Source organism: Babylonia areolata, chromosome 5 (assembly GCF_041734735.1).
Source record: "Babylonia areolata isolate BAREFJ2019XMU chromosome 5, ASM4173473v1, whole genome shotgun sequence".
NCBI classification, from domain to species: Eukaryota; Metazoa; Mollusca; class Gastropoda; order Neogastropoda; family Buccinidae; genus Babylonia; species Babylonia areolata.
In genome coordinates, this window is record NC_134880.1 from 36,966,616 (window position 1) to 36,987,043 (window position 20,428).

Sequence of the window (20,428 nt, forward strand, 5' to 3'; positions counted from 1 at the left end):
AGGGGCTAGATGTTCTATATCTGATATCGTGTCTTCATCATTAACTATGACCAAATCCAGTATATTTGCTTTTTGTCCCCTTTGTCTTGTTTGCTTTACTACTTGAGTCAAGAATGCATCATGTAAACCGTTTATGAATTTCTGTCCTCTTTCGCCAGAACATGTGTCTTTCCTCAAGCCGCGAGTACACAGTACAAATGTACATCAGTCGCAATGTTGTCAAGATTAAACTCAAATCAAAGTAACTGCTTCTGGAAAAATGCGGCGCTCACTTAGGGTCAGTGGTGCAGTTGTACTAGAAGGGACATAACCATAGAGGTGACGTACACTGTGGTGACCCCCCCTGAAACTTGGAGGTGAACAAAATGGCGACCACCTTGACGCGCAGACTCTTCGGTCAGCTCACAAACTCCATACGCCAAGGATTTACTAGGTACAGTATACCTTTCCAGCCAGGAACCTCCAGCATCATTTGCATACTCAATGCACTTGAAATGCCGCATTGTAATGTTCCATAGTAATGTTGCTTACCTCAACATTTTAAGTGACCTACCCTTTGCGTCGTTGAAACGGTCGTCTGCTGCCAATGCTGAGATTTGAGAGCTCTGGAAAATGAAAATCAAATTATGTGTGTCAGAGTAAAAAATAGTGTTTATTTTTCTTAGAGTTACAGCTAGATTGGTATACTGGCGGGGATGCTTGATGTTGATTGGAGCACGGAGGCACTGATGTAAACACTGTCAAGTCACGGTCACAGTGAGTGAATGACTGATTAGGAAAGGATAGGGGACACACACACACACACACACACACACACACACACACACACACTCTCTCTCTCTCTCTCTCTCTCTCTCTCTCTCTCTCTCACACACACACACACACACGCACAGAGTGGCACACACACACACACACACACACACACACACACACAATGACACACACACACACATGACTGTAAAATAAATACATATATACACACTGCATGGCAAAAACAACAAGAAAAAAAACATGTGGAAGCAAAAAAGCATTTTTTTTTTTTAAAAAGAAAGAAAAGAAGTTGCTGATAAATACAGCATATTGTCAAAAATATTGCACATGTCTGAATGACAGCATGAGCAAGCCACAGCATAGAAGAACACATTCACACACATGACTCAGTGATACACAGATGGCAGTATGCATGTTAATCAAAAAACACACTTGAATTATCCTATCATATACAAAGTAAAGAAACTAGTGTCTGAACTCTACATTAGGACCAGCACATTCCATGCATGCGTGCACACACACACACACACACACACACACACACACAGAGTGAATAAATAATGGCAAATGAATCAGTTATAACAGTTGCATTTTCCTTGTGCAATAACACTGTTGATCAGTTTAAAATTTGTCTGTTAACTGGAAGAATTGGAAACTGACCATCCTTAATAAACCGAAACTTCAAACTGTTTAAGCTTAGATCGAATCAAAGCCCAAACCTGGATATTATTGGGGGAAGGAACTGTTTTTATGTGAATTCCTTGAAGTGTAGCCTTCAAACCAATAGAACAGGTCCTGTTTCAGTGTTTGCACAACATGCCGTTAGCGGTTACCTGTCCGGTAAAACCCTAACCTACTGCTAAAATTGGTCGTTTTGCAGCAAGCTAACTTAATTTGCAATGTACAAGCTCAGTTTTCACTACCTCAGTACCTGTCAGTCAGTTTAGTGGTGAAACTTTAGAGGTTTGCGGAGCAGCTCTAAATCTCGTAGCGGACAGCGAAAGCCAGACAATGGTGGCAGTGTCAATTCACCACTTGAAATTTTCTGACAGCGACGTCTACAGAGAGAGCGTTTGAACAGAGAACATTTCGATCTTTTATGATCATTATGACAATAATGAAATTTATCAACGTTTCCATATTCGACAAGCAGAAAGTGTGAACTTTGTAAGAAATGATTTGGTGTTCCACTACAACAGAAAGGGCTCCATGTCGCCGGATGTGGGATGCAAGTATACCGACTTGCTTGCATTATGTTTTTATGCGACGGAAAATTTCCAAAACATCACTGATAGAGGACACAGTGGACATGTGAACTGAATCGAGAACAGCAGTTCACCATGTGACGGATGTGTTGTGCTTGAGAGCAAGACAACACATTTGTTTTCCAAGTCGAGAGTAGGCGACCCGACAGAAGCATGCGTTCATGAATGTCAGTCACCCCCGGTTTTGCTGAATGTGTTGGGATGTGTTGATGGAGCAGAAGTACAGATTCAGGCACCATTTCACAATGAACACTGGCTGTTCGAAAGGATATTTTCAACTGAATCTGACTTAATGAAGGTGAGTTCTAACACACACACACACACACACACACACACACACACCACATAGTATCTGATATTCATATTATATAATCTCAATATTGAAATGATACTTTTGATCAAAGGTATTAATACTCATTTCTGCTATCTATAATTAATGACTAAACCATCACATCATCACCAAACTTACTCATTAAAAAAAAAATAATAATAAATTTTATAAAAAAAACGACAAAGTGGAAGATAAAAATATACTCAATGTATTGAACAAAACATTAACACTTCTTTCCCTTTTAATTTATGACAGAACCATGACCAAATTTACTAACAAGCAACACAGACTTTATGAAAAGATATATAATATATGTGATGTCTGTCATATGTGTATTTTTGATTGAACATTCTATGAATGATAAGCAATTTACTGTAGGATTTTTTTTAAACTACAGAGTATGGGGAGGGGAGGGGGTGGGGGGTAGTTTTATATGTTTGGCACTTTTTTATGCTCTGGGTGTCATATGTTTTGTATGTGTACAGTGCAATTACTTATATACATGCCACACCCCAAAGTTATCTGTGAGAAATTAATGATAATATTAACTAAATTGAATATTTACATGTATACATATTACAATCAAGTGTAATAATATTTTGTTTCCATTTGTATCACCAAATTCACTAATAATCATCAACACAGGGTTGAAAAAGAAATATTTGTGTTTATGTATTCTTAATATTGAAATAAGGCAGTCAATCAAAGGCATTGACACTTTTTTTCTTCTATTTCTAATTTGTGACTAGACTGCCTTCAAATTCACCAATAAACAGCACAAGGGGAAAGGAGAAGATTCAATACTGAAAGAACAAAAAATCAAAGGTATGAACTCAACACCTTTTTCATTTAATTTGGAATTAACAAATAAACCATCACCAACTTTACTCACAAACAGAAGGTTGGAGAAAGAAAGAGAGAGAGAGAGAGAGAGTGTGTAACAGCTAAATTTAGGTTAATTTGACAACAGTCTCAGTCAGTCAGTGTGTGTGTGTGTGCGTGTCTGTGTGTGTGTGTGCGTGTGTTGGGTGTTGTTCAAACTAAGGTTAATCTGACGATAAATTGTCTCAGTAAATCAGTCAGTCAGTCAGTCACTGTGTGTGTGTGTGTGTGTGTGTGTGTGTGTGTGTGTATGCCTGGCAGTAAATTGGTTGAATCAGTGTGTGTGAATGTGTGTTTATGTCTGTGTATACTGTGCACTTGTGTATATATATATGTACATCAGTCTCACAAACTGCTGACATTTGGCAACCCTATTTGTGGTGTGTGTGTGTGTGTGTGTGTGTGTTAAATGTATTAATGTGCATGTCCATTATTCTCACTACCATCAGGCAGTTGTCACCTTATTTATAGTGTGGTGTGTGCAAACCTGTCTACTTTGAAGCCTCCCCAGCGCTGAGTTTTCAGTGTCAGCTTTTTCTTTTCTGCTTCTGATTTCAGCTGTTTGTTTCATCTCTTCCTGCAGTTTCTCTTTTTTTTTCATCAAAATCAGTGAAGTGGTATTTACTTCAAAGAGTATACATTGACACTGACAAGTTTCTCTTTTTCCATTTCTTTCACTTCCAGGGCAGTTCTGGCATACTGCTTTTTTTTAAGTTCTTCCTTTCTCTTTCTTGCTATTTCAGTTCAGCATCAGAAACATCACATTCAAGCTTTCTTTTCATATATTCCTTTACTTCAGTAGAAACAACCAAGATATTTGTCATAGACAAGCTAAATTTAAGTGCCTTTTGCTGCAGGCATTCCCCTCCTGTGGGAAACCTTTCTACCTGGTGCCAGGCCAGACACGCCAGCAGTTACTGGTGTTTCTGTGATGCTGCTACATGCTGAACTTGGCGTTGATGACACTGACAGTGTGTCACACTCACAGATCCAGGAAGAAGGCCCAGGCACCACTGGAACAGGTTCTGACTTGTGAAGGTGGTCTTCATCGTCTGCTGTTATCCATAAAGATGCTGCTGGTGCTGGTATATCAGCTGGACTTAATGACTGAAAACTGTCATGTTTTGCAATAAGAACACTGGATCCACTTCCAGTCACTCTCTGCAGACAATTGTTATGAATAGATCTGCTATGTTGTGTGGTGTGTGTGTATGTGTATGCATGGGTGCGTGCATGTGTGTGTGTGTGTTACTCTGTGTGTGTCAGAGTGAGAGAGAGAGAGAGAGAGAGATCCTATGGGAATGGTGGATCATCCAAGACTTAAATATACAGTTACTTGAATCAAGTTCAAATTGTAGGTGGAGGACCGGGGAACATTGATCAGTGAAATAAAAATATATATAAATTTCTGTCCATTCTCATTTCTTCCCTTGCGCCGTGTGTGCGATTGTGTTTAGTGATGAGGGTGGGATTTTGTGATTACTTCATCGGTATCACTAGTTTCCCTCTTCTCCCATCCCTTCCAACTCACCCCCACTGTGTGAGCCTGACACTGTGCATGAAAATAAAGTAGTATGATCGCTACCCTCCACCCACCATCCCCATTCAGCTCTCTCACCAGTTCAAGGTAGACTTGAACTCTCCATAAACAACTGTCCGGCCTAATGCCACAAACACACTGACACTGACAGGCGCTAGGCGCAGGAGAACTGTCAGGCTCAAGAGCCAGACAGAAAAGAAAGACGGAGTTAAAGAAACATAAGGTGGTTTATTCCTCTGCCCCTGATTCAGCACACGCTGCCTTGACAGGCGGCGTGGTATATGGAGGGGCCCTGGTGGCCGGTCTCTTCAATGGCATAGAACCCTGGAGCCCATGAGAGGTGTGGGCCAAATATGAGGCCACCTCCCTGTTTGTCTCTGCCCTGTGGCTGACAAAATGGGGCGGGAACTGGCCGAAGAGGGAGTGCTGCTGTGCTGGGATGGACCGCAGGGCAGCCCTCTCCTCCACAGGAATGTTAGAGAGGCTGAAAATGGCATCACGCCGCGCTAGCACAGTACTGAAGTGAAGGCTGGTAGCTGTGTCTGCTAGTGCCCGAGCGAGGCTGCTCCAATCTAGAGAGAGAGCATCCACTGCCCACGCTTCTGGGTCGGCAACCGAAGAGACGGAAGTGGGAAGTCTCTTGTTGAACAAGGTCCACCATCGGCCGAAACCACTGTTCCCACACCCCCTGAAGGCTGTCCTTGTCCAGGGTGCACTCTGTGCGTATGACACTCTTGGACCTGCTAAGAGCATCTGCCAAGAAGTTGGTTTTTCCTGCTCAGTGTCTCGCTGAAAGTGCAATGGCGTGGAGAGCCTTGGCCAAAGGAATGATTAAGCGCTTATAGTTTTTAGAGGCGTTTGATTGGCTGAGAGCGGGTGGGCCCGTCTTTTCACTGTTAGCCGCGCGAAATTTGGCCAAGCAGAGCAAACCAATAGGCCTAGTTTGCATCAGTTTGACATGGTAAGTATATTTAACACCAAACATGGAGTATAATACAAACTCCTCCTATCTAGACTAAAGTCTCAAAAACAGATTCTTTCTAAAAATAGAAGATCGTGCAACCTTGTTTATATGACGTTCATGTATTTTCCAGAGCCTGTTGGTGGGGGTTGGCTTGCTTGTAGCTGTGGTCTGGCGGCGTCTGATGCGAATTTAGACCATTTTTCTTTTACAACTGTGACTGAACGTTCAACAGGGCCTGCAGCATTCACTGCTGCTGTCACCTCTGACCACGCCTTCTGCTTTTCCTTGTTTTTCCAGTGTGCTTTTGAATGTACATTGTAAAATTTCTTTCCACGATAAATCTAAAATATCTGCTGATGTAACATTTCTCTTCCAAACATGCTTGGAATCTCATGTTGAGGCCATGTTCATGTTGTGCGAATGAGCAGAACAGTATCAGAAACTGTCACTGCATGTCTGTTCCAATGAATTAGATGGGGGGTAAAAGGGAATGCCCTAATCTGTTTATAACCAATGGCTTTGCTGCCTGCGAACAGCACTACCTTGAAGGTAACTAGCTGTCAGTTTATTTCAAGATGTGCTACGCAGTTAGTGGCGCACTTCAGCTGACAGCTTACTATCTGTTAGTTAACGGTTTTGCTGGTAGTTAGGCTGCGCTACCTGACTGCCTGTCATGCAACCGGCCCCAGAACTTTAATACAGATGCCTGCATCGGCGTTTGTGGTGGTTATCAGCAAGAACTGCTAGATTTTTCTTTTTCTTTTCTTTCCTTTTTTTTGTTCAAAGACATAATTATATAATATGTTTTTGTTTGTGTTCTCCAGATCGTATGCAGCTGCCTCATCGTCAGGAAGCTGTGTTAGTGCTCAGCCAGATGCTGCAGAAGTTACCACTATAACCGCAGAGGACAAGGTTGACCAGTTTTTAATTTTTTTAATTTTTTTATTTTATTTATTTATTTTTTTAATGTTTTGTGGAGGATGGATAAATTAAATAGAAATTTCTTGCAAAGTTTTTGATTTATCTAATGTTTATTTAAATATCTGTGATCCAGTCCTTTTTTGATAAACACAATTCATTGAATGATTGTTTAACTGAGTGTGAGTATCAGTGTGATGTATGCCTGAGTAACTTAGATTCTGTGTGTTGAGTGTGTTTGTGTGTGTGTATGTGTGCATGTGTGTTTAAAAGTCTTGCTATTTCAAAGATTGTTTAAGTCATTCCACTCAGAGTACTCCGGGAACGAGTTAACTGGTACCATGATTACTTCCCCTGTGGACCAGGCAAGAGTATTCTCGTACCAACACACTATTCTAATTTCGTTCATTCTTGCTTGGTACAGTTGACATTCTACACTGAAACAATTACGGAATCTGGAAGCATGAAAACGAAGCTTTGTTTGACCAATTAAATCAACAATTCTCCATAGATTTTCGCTGTTTTAGTGAACCACCCTGTTTTTTTTCTGCAGTGGTCTCATGTTGTCCTGGTCCAGGGGAGTTGTAGCAAGCATGTAGGTGTGGAGTACAATGAGTTCAGAGGGACATAAATTGATGTAAATTTTTGTGTGCAAGCGTTAAAGAAATCTACTTCTGAACAAAATATATTTGATGGAGTAGCAGCTTCATGAGAAAATCTTTTGTGTGGGCCTGCCATTTTATCTTTTGACTGTCTTAAATGTTTGTCATTACCATTTCTCACCCCTCTTTTTATGCTGAGATTGATGAGAATCATCATATGATAGTTAAAAAAAATTTCAACCATCAAACACTTTCAACGAAATACTGCTGACCTATCCCTAGGTTTTAAATGAAACTAATCTGTATTTATTTATTTTATTTTATTTTTTTGTTTTTGTTTTGAAATATTGTATTATGAATTTATGTTAGGCATTGTTTTTCTTTCAAGTAGATGTGTAGTGAGTTATACAGTTTGTTTCAGTGTCTGTTTCATAGTAACTCTGTCAGCTGTACTGCCATACTATATTGATACCTACCAAAGAAAAACTAGTGGTTGTTCACATTCTTCAGAAAGAAGAAAAACATGATGTATGTGTTTGACAGAAAAAAGGAGTATAATTTAAAGTGTGTGTGTTTCCAACAACTGCAGTGATGTTTAACTGCGAACATTGTCAGACAGCAAAGATCCTGTATGTTTTGTAATCATGTTTTGTGCTTAGGAAATGCATAACTTTTGGATCAAATCTTACACCAGACCCATAGAATGGATTCAAATTTGACATCAGAAAAGAATAGATTGATAACATGATACTGATAGTAGATCTTTTCATGCATGTGTGTGTGAGTGTATGTGTTGACATACATGTACATTTGTATATTTACCTGCGTGCTGTATGGGGCTGATGAGACTGGAGAGAAAAAGACAGTGATGGTGATAATGATGAAAAGAATATTAGAATATAAAAAATATAAAACAAAAAGACAACAACAAACAAACAAAAAATATGAATATATATATAAATTTAGATGTATGGTACAATATAGAAATCTCTCTCTCTCTCTCTCTCTCTCTCTCTCTCTCTCTCTCTCATGTGTTAATTAACAGGCTGCAAAGCCTTCAAGACTCACTTGCGCTTTGCACTTTATCCAGTAAAGGAATCATGAGGGGAAAAAAAGATTTAAAAAATCATTAAAAAGTTATCTGTATTAAATATGATATATAAAATAAGCTTGGGAGAAAAAAAAAATAAAAGCATGCGAGCAGGATTGAACCACACAAGTTCAGTTCCGATGCAAGCAGACCCCAAGGCTGCAGCACATCTGACGTCAAATGACTAAATTTAAAACTTAAATCTATGCTGACTTTTCTTCTTCGTGCGGTAAATAGATGTGATTGTAGTGGACATAATAACGCCATTTAAATCATGTTTTTTTGTGTGTTATAACCCAATTATTCTTTTATTTTGGCTGTAAAGGAGACATTGCCATCTCCTTGTAGCACATCACAACACATGGCAGATCTCTAGATCTGCACAACCAGTCAACAACGGCCTGAAAGAAACGATCAGTTTTTCTTTTATGTTCATTCCAGTTAATTCAGTGTCCACTTTAGAATATTTATATGCAGTAAAGTGTAAACATGTTGATAGTGTAGTTAGTATCACTGAAAGTGTTCTGTCCACAAGTTGTTAGGATTCATCCAAACCCACAAAAATATAAAAAATATGATTTACAATTATTAATTGTGACAGCATTTAACGTTCTAGAAATTTGTCTCAAGATGATCCTCTGTTGGCGCGCGTGCACGTGTGTGATTGTGGGTGAGGAAGATGGGTGGGTATGTGGGATGTGTGAGTGAGGTGTGTGTGTGTGACAATCTAGGGTGGGGGTGGGGGGACTGGGGGTGAGGGGGGTTTAGACAGGGATGGTTGCGACCTTGCGCAAGAGTGAGTGTGTGTGAATGAATTTGTTTCTGCCTGAAAGCGTGTGTGCACGTCGGTGTTTATAGTTCAAATGACCATGCAAATTACTTGAAGTGTTCACAAGAATGTGTGTGGTTTCTTGCCCCCTTGTCTGAAGGGAGTTGAATCGCTGAATGGACATTAAAAAAAATTTTGTCTTCTCTCTCTCTCTCTCTCTCTGTATATATATATATATATATATATATATATATATATATATATATATATATAATCTATCGATACACACACACACACACACACACACGCACCACAACAGCAACCACTACTACTGCTGCTACTACAACAAATACTGCCGATACTACTTCTAATGATAATAGGCATTTATAATTTGCTCTTCGTGCTTAGCACAGGGGTCCAGAGTCAGAAGAAGGTAAGTCAGAGAATAAGACAGATGGAAGTGAGATGTTTACACTGTGACTGACGGTCCACAGGTGGACATTTCCTGTGTGACAGGAGTGCTAACACTTCAGAAGAAGATAAGATGGAAGTGAGATGTTTACACTGACTGACGGTCCACAGGTGGACATTTCCTGTGTGACAGGAGTGCTAACACTTCAGAAGAAGACAGATGGAAGTGAGATGTTTACACTGTGACTGACGGTCCACAGGTGGACATTTCCTGTCTGACAGGAGTGCTAACACTTCAGAAGAAGATAGATGGAAGTGAGATGTTTACACTGACTAACGGCCCACAGGTGGACATTTCCTGTCTGACAGGAGTGCTAACATTTCAGAAGATAGATGGAAGTGAGATGTTTTACACTGTGACTGACGGTTCACAGGTGGACATTTCCTGTCTGACGGGAGTGCTAACACTTCAGAAGAAGATAGATGGAAGTGAGATGTTTACACTGACTGACGTCCACAGGTGGACATTTCCTGTCTGACGGGAGTGCCAGAAGAGCACACCAAAACGCGCACAGTCCGCATCTTCGTTCCTGCTCGCAGCGCCATGCAGTCTGGCACCTATGGCATGCGGCGCTGGAAGATTGAGTTTGACGTGCGAGAACGCTGGGAGAACCCCCTCATGGGCTGGACGTCCACGTAAGCTGGGACTTTATTTGTTTGTTTATACTATATTGTCTAATTATTTATTCATCTATTCATTTTTTTCATTTATAGATAATATTTGTCTTGCTGCCCCATCATCTGCACTATTTCAGTGGCATTTCTTCATTGCCGCTCATTCCAACTCCTTCATACCCAGCCACGACCGGTGTAACAGACCAGATCTTATCCCTGGCTGGTTCTTACCCCGGGCAAGAAGTAGCCTTGGCTACTTCTTATCCCGGGTAAGAACCAGCCTAGGCCATTTCTTATTCCCCCCTGGCTGGAATATACCCCCTGTGTACACTTCACTCACCCAACCAGTCTGTATCACATTTACACATAAAACACATGATGATAATGATGATGGTGATGATTATGATTATAATAACAATATTAACAACAACATCATCATCAACATCAGCAGCAGCAGCAACAACAACAACAATGATAATAATGATAAAGGGAATGTATATAACTCCTTCCAACGTTCAAGCCACTTTGCAATGAATGCAAAAAAGTGATGTGATGATGTTCGTCAAAAACGTGATGTGATGATGTTCATCCTTCGGATTCGAAGATGACCATGGCTTCAAGAGTCAGATGGAAGATGTGTGTGTGTGTGTGTGTGTGTGTGTGTGTGTGGCTGTGGGTCCAGAGGTGACTGGTGAGGCCAATCCGGGCCCTGAAGTCTCGCCCACATGTGGGACACAAGTGAGTGGGTGCTGCTGTGGCAGTGGATGCTGCTCGGGCCTTGCACACAGCACGCTTCCGTTGCACCTCGGTGATGCACCTGGCTTCAGCTGCACAGGCTTTTGTGGTGATTATGCTGTGCCAAGCTGGACGGTCCAGAGCAAGTGTCTCCCAAGTGTTGATGTTGACGCCCAGGACTTTGAGGGATGCTTTGAGGCAGTCTTGGTAGCTTTCTTCTGTCCTCCAACTGAGCGCTTGCCCTGACACAGCAGCTGATTAGACAGTCGGCTGTCTGACATTCTCACCACATGTCCAGCCCACTTGGTTTGGACATTCTGCAGAAGGGCTTAGACGCTGCAGAGGCCAGCTCGTTCCAGGACTTCCGTGTCGGGGTCTTTGTCCTGCCACCTGATGTGGAGGAGTCTGCAGAGACAGCTCAGGTTGAGCTGTTTGGCCTGCCTGCTGTAGACAGTCCAGGTCTCGCTGGCGTAAAGAAGGGTGGTAAGGACCACTGCACAGTAGACCTTCAGCTTAGTGGTAGAGCTGAGTTGTCTCCGTACCCAGATGTTCTCACGGGGTCTTACAAAGGCGGCGCTGACTTAAGCAGTCCTGTTTTTGACGCTAGCGTCTATGTTCACACACACAGACAAACACACACACACCACCACCCCCACCCACCCACAGACATACTTGTAATGTCCTTCACGTGCCATGCCATGCCCGCTCACATCATGCTCACTTTTAGACAACATCAGAGAGGTTAACAGTGACCTAGTTGGCAAGTTGTGCAGGGGAGCATGTCTATGTTTCCCCAGGTCTAAGTTCTCCCAGGTCTATATTCCCCAAGGTCTAAGTTCCCCCAGATCTATGTTCCCCCACAGCTGACCATGGTTGACCACAGTTCAAGAGTGCTCAGACTGCATTATGTTGTCGCATTTGTACATTATGTCTTTGAAGATGTTTGACCACTGTATGACCACTACTGACCACTATCAGAGTTCAGCTTGCATCACATTGTATGCAATATTGCAACGTTTTAACAGGATTTCACTATACTGTTGGCCATTATTGACCATTACTTGCCACTGCTGACCTCTACATCAAATTCTTCAGATTGCGTTGTTTTGTCACATTTGTGCATTATCAAGACGTCCTAGTTTTTTGTTTTTGATTTTATTAACTGCAAACTGACCACTGCTGGTCACTGACAACCACTACCCAGTGACCACCGCTTACCACTACTGACCACTACAGTCCACTGACTACTACTGACCACTGCTGACCGCTATCCACTGCTGCCCACCACTGACCACTGACTACTGTTGATCACCGCTAACCATTGACCACTACTGACCACCGCTGGCCACCATATACTGACCACTAACCATTATTGACCACTGACCACTGGTGACATCCATTGACCACTGATGACCATTGACTAATGCTGACCGCCACTGACCACTGCTGAGCAAAACTGACCACTACTGACAGCTGACCACCATTGACCACCACTGACTATTAGCACTACTGATCACTTACAACCGCTAACCACTGACCGACCAGAACCAACCACTGACCACTATATACTAACCACTTATGACTATTGACCTCTGACCACTACTGACCACTGCTGACCGCTTCTGACCGCTAACCAGTTCTGATCACTGACCACCTCTGACAACTGACCACCGCTGCCCAGCACTGACCACTGCTGACCACCACTGACCATTGACTTCTGCTAACCACTGACATCACTGTCCACTAATAACCACCGTTGCCTATTACTGTCCACTGCTGACCGCTGACTACCACTGACTACTGCTGACCACCACTGACCACAATCACAGAGCACTATTGACCACCACTGACCACTATATATGGACCACTCCTGACCACCGTTGACCACCATTAACCGCGGACAATTACTGACTACTGCTGACCACCACTGACCACTGCAAATCACTGACCGCTGGTGATGACCATTGACCACTACATACTACTGACTACCAGTGAGCATGACTGACCACTGCTGACCGCCATAGACCACCACTGTCCACCACTGACTGGTGACCACCACCGACCACTATGGACCACTGACCACCACTGAGCACCGCTAACCACTACTGACTGCTGACCATTGACTATTGCTGACCGCTGCTGACAAGCACCCAAAAGTGTATGTATGATTAAACAAACACATGTTTAGGGGAATACAGACTTCAGGGGTATACAGACCTGGAGGAACATAGACCTGGAGCAGTATAGACCTGGAGCAGTATAGACCTGGGTGAACATAGACCTACCAAAAACGTTTTTGGGGGATGATCGATCTAGGGGAATATAGACAGAGAACAAAGACCTGGGGGAACAAAGACCCAGAAAACGTAAATTTAGGGGAACATAGACCCGTGGGAACATAGACATGGGGGAATATAGTCATGTAAGAACTTGTAGCTGGCTGAAGGAAAATTCTGGGGAACATAGACTTAGGGGAACATAAAACTGACCCCTCGAATTATCTGCAAAATAAACCACTAAACAATCATGGTGAGCGTGCGCGCGTGTGTGTGAGTAAGTGAGTGAGTGAGTGTGTGTGTGTGTGGATCAGAATCAGATTCAGAATCATAATCAGTGGTCATGAAAACCGTGAATGAAAGGTTTATAGATGCAACAATAAAGGGAGTGTGTGTGTGTGTGAATCGGAATCAGATGTCATGAAAACTGTGAATGAAAGGTTTATAGACACAACTTTTGTGTGTGTGTGTGTGTGTGTGTGTGTGTGTGTGTGTGTGTGTTTTCTTTGTCTCTGTTCTTGCTCTTTGATATTTTAGTGGAGATACCTTTCTTCAATACCTTCTTTTTCTTTCTTGTTTCTCTTCTCAGTTTCTTCTTTCTTCCCTGTTCATTATCTTAAAAAAAAAATATATCGTTTAAAGTTTTATTCATCCTTTCACCCCAATTGCTTATGGAGGTCTGCTATCAGATGGTACTTTTATGCCCAAAAGAAGACATTCAAATACTCAACACTATAACTTAATAAGAAAACACAAATATGTTTCAAATAACAATTAGCATTTGAATGTGCAAATTTGATAAACGTACTTATAGTTAACAAATTCCATCTGCTTTCTATGAAACAAAAAACAAACAAAGAAACAAAAATGAAAACCGACTTCGGAGACAAATATTTTTTTCATGCACACGCTGTCACGGAAGTCATTATACTTTGTGCATTCCATTATAAGAGAGAACTCATCCCCAATCACAGCCATATTACAAACCTTGCAAACTCTGGTGGTGTGCCACTATGTCTCCCTCTTTCTATTTCCAACTCAAGATTACTAAGCATAATTCATCAAAAGCAGTCACTGTACATCAGAACGACTGAACGTCTTTAGGAACGAACTTCATGTTCAAAGATAATATCAATTAAAATAGGTGTTCCATATCGAAAAATTGAATTGCAAATAAGACAACAGTTTTATCCAAGCAATAAGTTCACTGATAACTTTCCAGTTTTGAATAAAGCCCATTGGTAATAACTATTGTGTGAAATATATTCCTCGCAGTTCACATACTCTTCATTCTAATGTTGTTTAATCTTGGCACTCTTCAAATATCAATGTATTTCAGAGAAAAGGAGAGGGGGTAAGAAATGGCCCAGGGGATATAAACTGGCCTAGGCCAAACATTATCCCGGGTAAGATGTAGCCCAGGCCAGTTCTTACGGGGATAAACTCTGGCCTAGGCCAGTTCTTATGGGGGTAAACTCTGGCCTTGGCCAGTTCTTACAGGGGTAAGATCTGGCCAGGGTAAGATCTGGCCTGTTGCACCAGGTTTGTCTGTCGCAGTTCTCACTATGACTATGGCAGGAAATATGGATGTTAGGTCTGGGACTTTCATAAAAAAGCTGGGACTTTACATACAAATTCCATATTAGCGTTTGTAGTAGCATAGAAGTCATTAAAAAATGATGGAACCATTTCCAGGGCTGAAGTCAGGAAAAATATGTTTTGCCCTTCAGCTTCTGGAGAAGTCTTGGAAATTGCTAGAACTTTTGACCAGTGCAGTTCAACAGACATCAGTGCCATTCAACAGAAACACCAGCACCATTCAAGGAAAAAACAAAACAAAAAAAAACTGTCATGAAACTTGAATACTGTTACTATGATATCTGCTGATCTCTGTCATCTGTGATGTAGCAGTATGTTTATTTATTTATTTTTTTATTCAGTATGGCTTTGTGTTTGGTATGGAACATTACAGCCTGGTCTTGAAGAGGTTTGGAAAAGTGTGCAGTTTTGTTTGGTCACATCTGTGGGGACTGTAAAATTGATATCATCATTTTTTTGGGGGGTGGGGTGGGGTGGGGGGGTTCTTGATGAAGTGGTAAATGTTATTGTGACAGAGTGAGGGAAATGATTTGAGTCTTGTCACTTGGACCCCTGGATCTGCTGGCAGTTCACAGGTCACTACGCTGGGCTTGTATCACAGACTTAACATGAGCTTACAATTGAGCCAACAGCAGAGTGAGAGCTATCATGTATATGATCAGTGGTTTCTCCACTGTGATGGGAATTCATTTACAGCTTAGTCTTTTGTTAAGGACTATAGCCCTCAAACTAGGAGGCAAAACTACACTGGCTCTTAGTGCTGCAGCTTTAGTGGCTGGTTGGCCTTTGAGTACCATCCTCAACGTTGACTGCCCTAAAGTCCTCTTGGACAAGAGATTTGGAATGTAACTTGGACAAGACACCCTCCACTGTGATAAAAAAAAAAAAAGGTGATAGTTGGGACAGCAGTTGCCTCTTCTGCTGTTCTGATAGTCATCGTCATCATCTGACACGTCTATCATGCATACACATTATGACTAATGTTATGAACAGTTTGGTTTTTAGAATGGTTAAACATCATTCAAGTGAAAAGTAAAAAACTGTGGTGAGTTGTGCTTGCAAAATCTCTGCCAGAAACATAACAGTATGTTACAATATGAAACAATGCAGTTTGACATATAAAGCAATACTTTTTTTCTTACCAAAAACAAAAAGTTAACTCACTCCAGACGATGGAACGCTATAATGTTTCTGACATAAGGTAGCGTTCTGGACAATTAAAAATTTTTTCCATGTTTTCCTCATGGGGTAGCATAACAGTCGCAGTTACACCGGGCATTGCGAACGTGTCAAGGGTCGAATGGAAAGTTTCTTCATGATACACTATACACTCCACAGCGAGCCAGGGAGTTCAGGACCCCACACGACAAGCTAATCTGCATACGTATCAAAATTGGCGTCAGAGGTGATAAAAGTGGAAAAATTTTTAGCAAACTAGATCACGACAGCGGCTTTTACCACTGCTGAAATGATTGAAATGCTTCAAATTGAAGGTTTTGACATTGACAAGGATGATGAAGACGTTGAATAAAGTATCTGCAGTGAAGAAAGCTACCAGCAAGAAGGTACTGATAGTAATTCAGCTTCTGAGAGCAGTGAAGAGGGAGTGGGGTGGGCGTTCACATGACGTGAAAAGAGGGGTCAGTGGGTCAAGTACAGTGAGTTTCATTTAGTTACTTTGTGTTTTGTATTTTTTGTGATTTTTTTCCTAACCCTAACAAGTGGGTCATCGGTTGGGAAAAGCAAGGGAGAGAACTATTCATCCGGTTTGAGTTAAACTGACCTGGATGCAAAAAATATATGTGTATTGTTTTTGATTCTGGATTTTCAAACTTCATCCCTTGTAGGATGTTCATAGTTGTTTACTGATGCGGTGCATCAGTTCCATCCGGAAATATCTGTCCATTGACGCAACATCTAGACTTGTCATTTCTCTCATTCTCTCTCGTCTTGACTACTGTAACTCTCTATTGTCTGGTTTGCCTGCGTCATCCATTCAGTCCCTTCAGCGCATACAAAACTCTGCTGCCCAACTTGTCCTCAGAAAGAAAAGATCCGAGCACATCACTCCTCTTTTGCAACATCTCTACTTGCTCCCTGTCTCACACAGAATAAAGTACAAGATCAGCACTCTATATTATAAATGTATTCACATATCAGCTCCTTCCTATCCCTGTGGCTGCCTTCACCTCTACACTCCATCTTGCTCTCTATGATCAGCTTTGGATCCACTCTGTTTACGCATACCCAGATTCAAACTCTCGACTGTTGGCCGCCGTTCTTTCTCTGTCTCTGGACCTTGCAATTGGAATGGACTTCCTCTTTCACTTCGTCAAGTCTCCACACTCAGCTCTTTCAAGTCTGGCCTTAAAACCCACCTCTTCCCAAAATAGCCTCCCTTCCCTGCCTCTTCCTTGTCTTCAGTTTCTCCAGTTTTAGAGTTATGCATGCGTGTGAATGACTGGTGCGAAAGCGCTTTGATTTGTCTCTGCACAAGATTCAGTGCTATATAAATACCATTATTATTATTATTATTTGCTTTCTCTGGTTCCAGGGGGGATCCTCTGTCCAACATGGAAGTGACCTTTGCCTCCAAGGAAGATGCCATGGCTTTCTGTGAAAAGAACGGTGAGCATCCTAGTCATTGTTTCCCATATCTTTCTGTCCCATTTCCCAAATGTTTTCTATCTATCTGTCTTCACATCTCATTGTCTGTCAGTATGATTATCCACATGTCTCTGTCTATGACATTGTTTCCCATATCTGTCTGTCTGCACGTCTCATTGTCTGTCTATATGTTTTCTATCTGTCTGTGTGCACGTCTCATTGTCTGTCTATATGTTTTTTATTGGTTTTCCTCTTGTCTCTATCTGTTACATTGTTTCCCATATCTGTCTGTCTGCACGTCTCATTGTCTGTCTATATGTTTTCTATCTGTCTGTGTGCACGTCTCATTGTCTGTCTATATGTTTTTTATTGTTTTTCCTCATGTCTCTATCTGTTACATTGTTTCCCATATCTGTCTGTCTGTACGTCTCATTGTCTGTCTATATGTTTTCTCTTGGTTTTCCTCATGTCTCGATCTGTTACGTTGTTTCACATATCAGTCTGTCTGTACGTCTCATTGTCTGTCTAAATGTTTTCTATCTGTTTATCCACATGTCTATCAATGACATTATTTCCCATATTTTTCTGTCTACATGTCTCATTGTCTGTCTATATGTTTTCTGTCTGTTTATCCACATTTTGGTGTCATATACTGTACCATGTCAAACTGATGCAAACTAGGCCTATCGGTTTGCTGTCTCATTGTCTGTCTATATGTTTTCTGTCTGTTTATCCAGATATCTCTATGAGTATGACATTGTTTCCCATATCTTTCTGTCTACATGTCTCACTGTCTGTCTATATGTTTTCTGTCTGTTTATCCACATACCTCTACCACACACACACACATGCTGTTTAAATACATGCACTCATGCACTTGCTCTCACTTACTCACTCTCACTCACATGCACAATCAGACACACACATGTATGTATGTAATGTTTTTGGCTTTATTGGGGGTGGGGTGTGGGGGGGTTTAATCAGCAGGACTTGCATGTGAGACATGAAGGCTTTACCTCTTGATATTATTATTATTATCATTGTTATCATTTTGGTATTTTTCAGGCTGGCAGTTCTTCATTGAAGAGCCCAAGCAGACGAGCTTCAAAAAGAAATCATATGGCGCCAACTTCTCTTGGGATAAGAGAACAAGGCGAACAACAAAGTGATGTGTTTGATACCAGCATTTTTTTTGTTTGTGTGCGCGATACTGTTACCTTCAAATAGAAGTAATCAACAGGTGAATGTAGAAACTGATGTGTGGACCATGGCATTCTTGAGAAACGAGAACAGTCTTTCGTTACTGCAGAAGCTGGTCTTGTAACTTAGAATGTTGTGTAACTTCTTGCTCTGAAATAGCTCCAGGCCTCCGGTGAGGATTTGGTACCAAAATATTACCTGCATAATTATTGACATACAGTTTTGATGATCTTTTACTGTCGCTGCATATATTTCTTTGTGAAAGACAACATTCTGATTGAAATTAAAAACAAATGTAGTATTTCAGACTTCAGGCAGAACATGTGTGGGTGTTTAAATAAAAGGGGGAAAGTGATATAGTTGAGGCACACAGAAAACATTGGGCTGTGTGAATGAGGCTGACTTTGTTACAGACCAAGCCTGTAGTTTGTGTATGTTTTCATGCTGGATTGAACCCAGCACCCAATGATGTGAATGGCCAAGAGACAAGTAGGGGAGGTAACAGTGAAATGTCCATAACCATAGTAAAATGCGCAGTACTCTCCCCTAGTTGTTTTGTTTTTTCTCTGCGTTAATCGGTTTAAGAATTTGAGCAAAACTGAAAACTGTTTGATTGTAAGGCTGTTGAAAGTATATTGTGCTCTCTCTCTCTCTCTCTCGTTCACACACACACATGCACACGCACACACACACACACACAGTGTATTATTTGCAGTCTAACAATATATAAAGATACCTAAGCATTTTTTTTCAGTTATCAAAACAATAATTTTCAAATAATTTTACCCAGTGACAAGGTATATTTCCTAGAGTCCATAGAAGGAATATATGACAAAATACCAACACAGTCTCAAACATTGTATGCATTACTAGAGACAAAATACCAACACAGTCTGAAACATCCGATGTCTTACTTATAGACAAAATGCTAACACAGTCTCAAACATCCAGTGTCTTACTTAGAGACAAAATACCAACACAGTCTCAAACATCCAATGTCTTTGAGACAAAATACCAACACAGGCTGAAACATCTACTGTCTTACTTAGAGATAAAATACCAACACAGTCTGAAACAACCAATGTCTTACTTAAAGACAATACCAACACAGTCTCAGACATCCAGTGTCTTACTTACAGACATAATACCAACAGTCTCAAACATCCAATGTATTACTTAGAGACAAAATACCAACAGTCACAAAACATGCAATGTACACCTTACAGACAAAATACCAACACAGTCTCAAAACATCCAATGTATTACTTGTAGCGCAATGGCTGACAGAATGACAGACAGACGGATGAACGATGACAAAAACATGACAAGTCTGTTAGCTATCCGGACCAGTCGGAACAACCAAAGTCCATTTGAAATTAAAACATTAATTAAAGCATTCACAATTAGTAAAGAATGGTAACTCTCTCCATTCACAAGGTACACAACTTCAAGTCAGTGCTGCTTACGCTACCGATTCAGCTAGCACACAGGTACATAAAGGGTACATTGGAACAAACACAGACACTTCCTCTAAAATAAAGCGCCGGGCCTGTCCTTATATCCATCATTTGACATGTGCACAGAGCAGCAAAGACAGAAGAAATGTGCAGACACAAATTAGCTTTTATTCAAGACTGGCATAGCCTCTTTAATCCTGAACAAGCCACACAGAACACATGGACAATACAGAACAAACACATGGTTGCCTCAGTGGTTTTTCAATTGGAAATTAACAAATAATGAGGCCAGGAGATGAAATGATCAACAAATAGTAAAAAGTGGTAACTCTCTCC

The 20,428-nt window shown here is 41.2% G+C and overlaps 1 protein-coding gene across 1 annotated transcript; it reads left to right on the plus strand.

The window, feature by feature from the left end:
* Positions 1 to 278: 278 nt before the first annotated feature.
* On the plus strand, positions 279 to 19,240 carry LOC143282046 (NADH dehydrogenase [ubiquinone] iron-sulfur protein 4, mitochondrial-like). The gene is made up of 5 exons (XM_076587479.1): positions 279 to 433; positions 6,578 to 6,665; positions 10,064 to 10,239; positions 17,383 to 17,456; positions 18,501 to 19,240. The coding sequence occupies exons 1-5, from the start codon at positions 366 to 368 to the stop codon at positions 18,602 to 18,604; spliced, it is 510 nt and encodes a 169-aa protein (XP_076443594.1). The 5' UTR covers positions 279 to 365; the 3' UTR covers positions 18,605 to 19,240.
* The last annotated feature ends 1,188 nt before the right edge of the window (positions 19,241 to 20,428 follow it).

What these genes read in the sequence shown, in the direction of transcription:
- LOC143282046 (XM_076587479.1), top strand. Translation starts at nt 366, where the DNA reads ATGGCGACCACCTTGACGCGCAGACTCTTCGGTCAGCTCACAAACTCC. An exon ending in ATACGCCAAGGATTTACTAG is followed by an intron (nt 434 to 6,577) that starts GTACAGTATACC and finishes TGTGTTCTCCAG; the next exon opens with ATCGTATGCAGCTGCCTCAT. An exon ending in GGCTTTCTGTGAAAAGAACG is followed by an intron (nt 17,457 to 18,500) that starts GTGAGCATCCTA and finishes GGTATTTTTCAG; the next exon opens with GCTGGCAGTTCTTCATTGAA.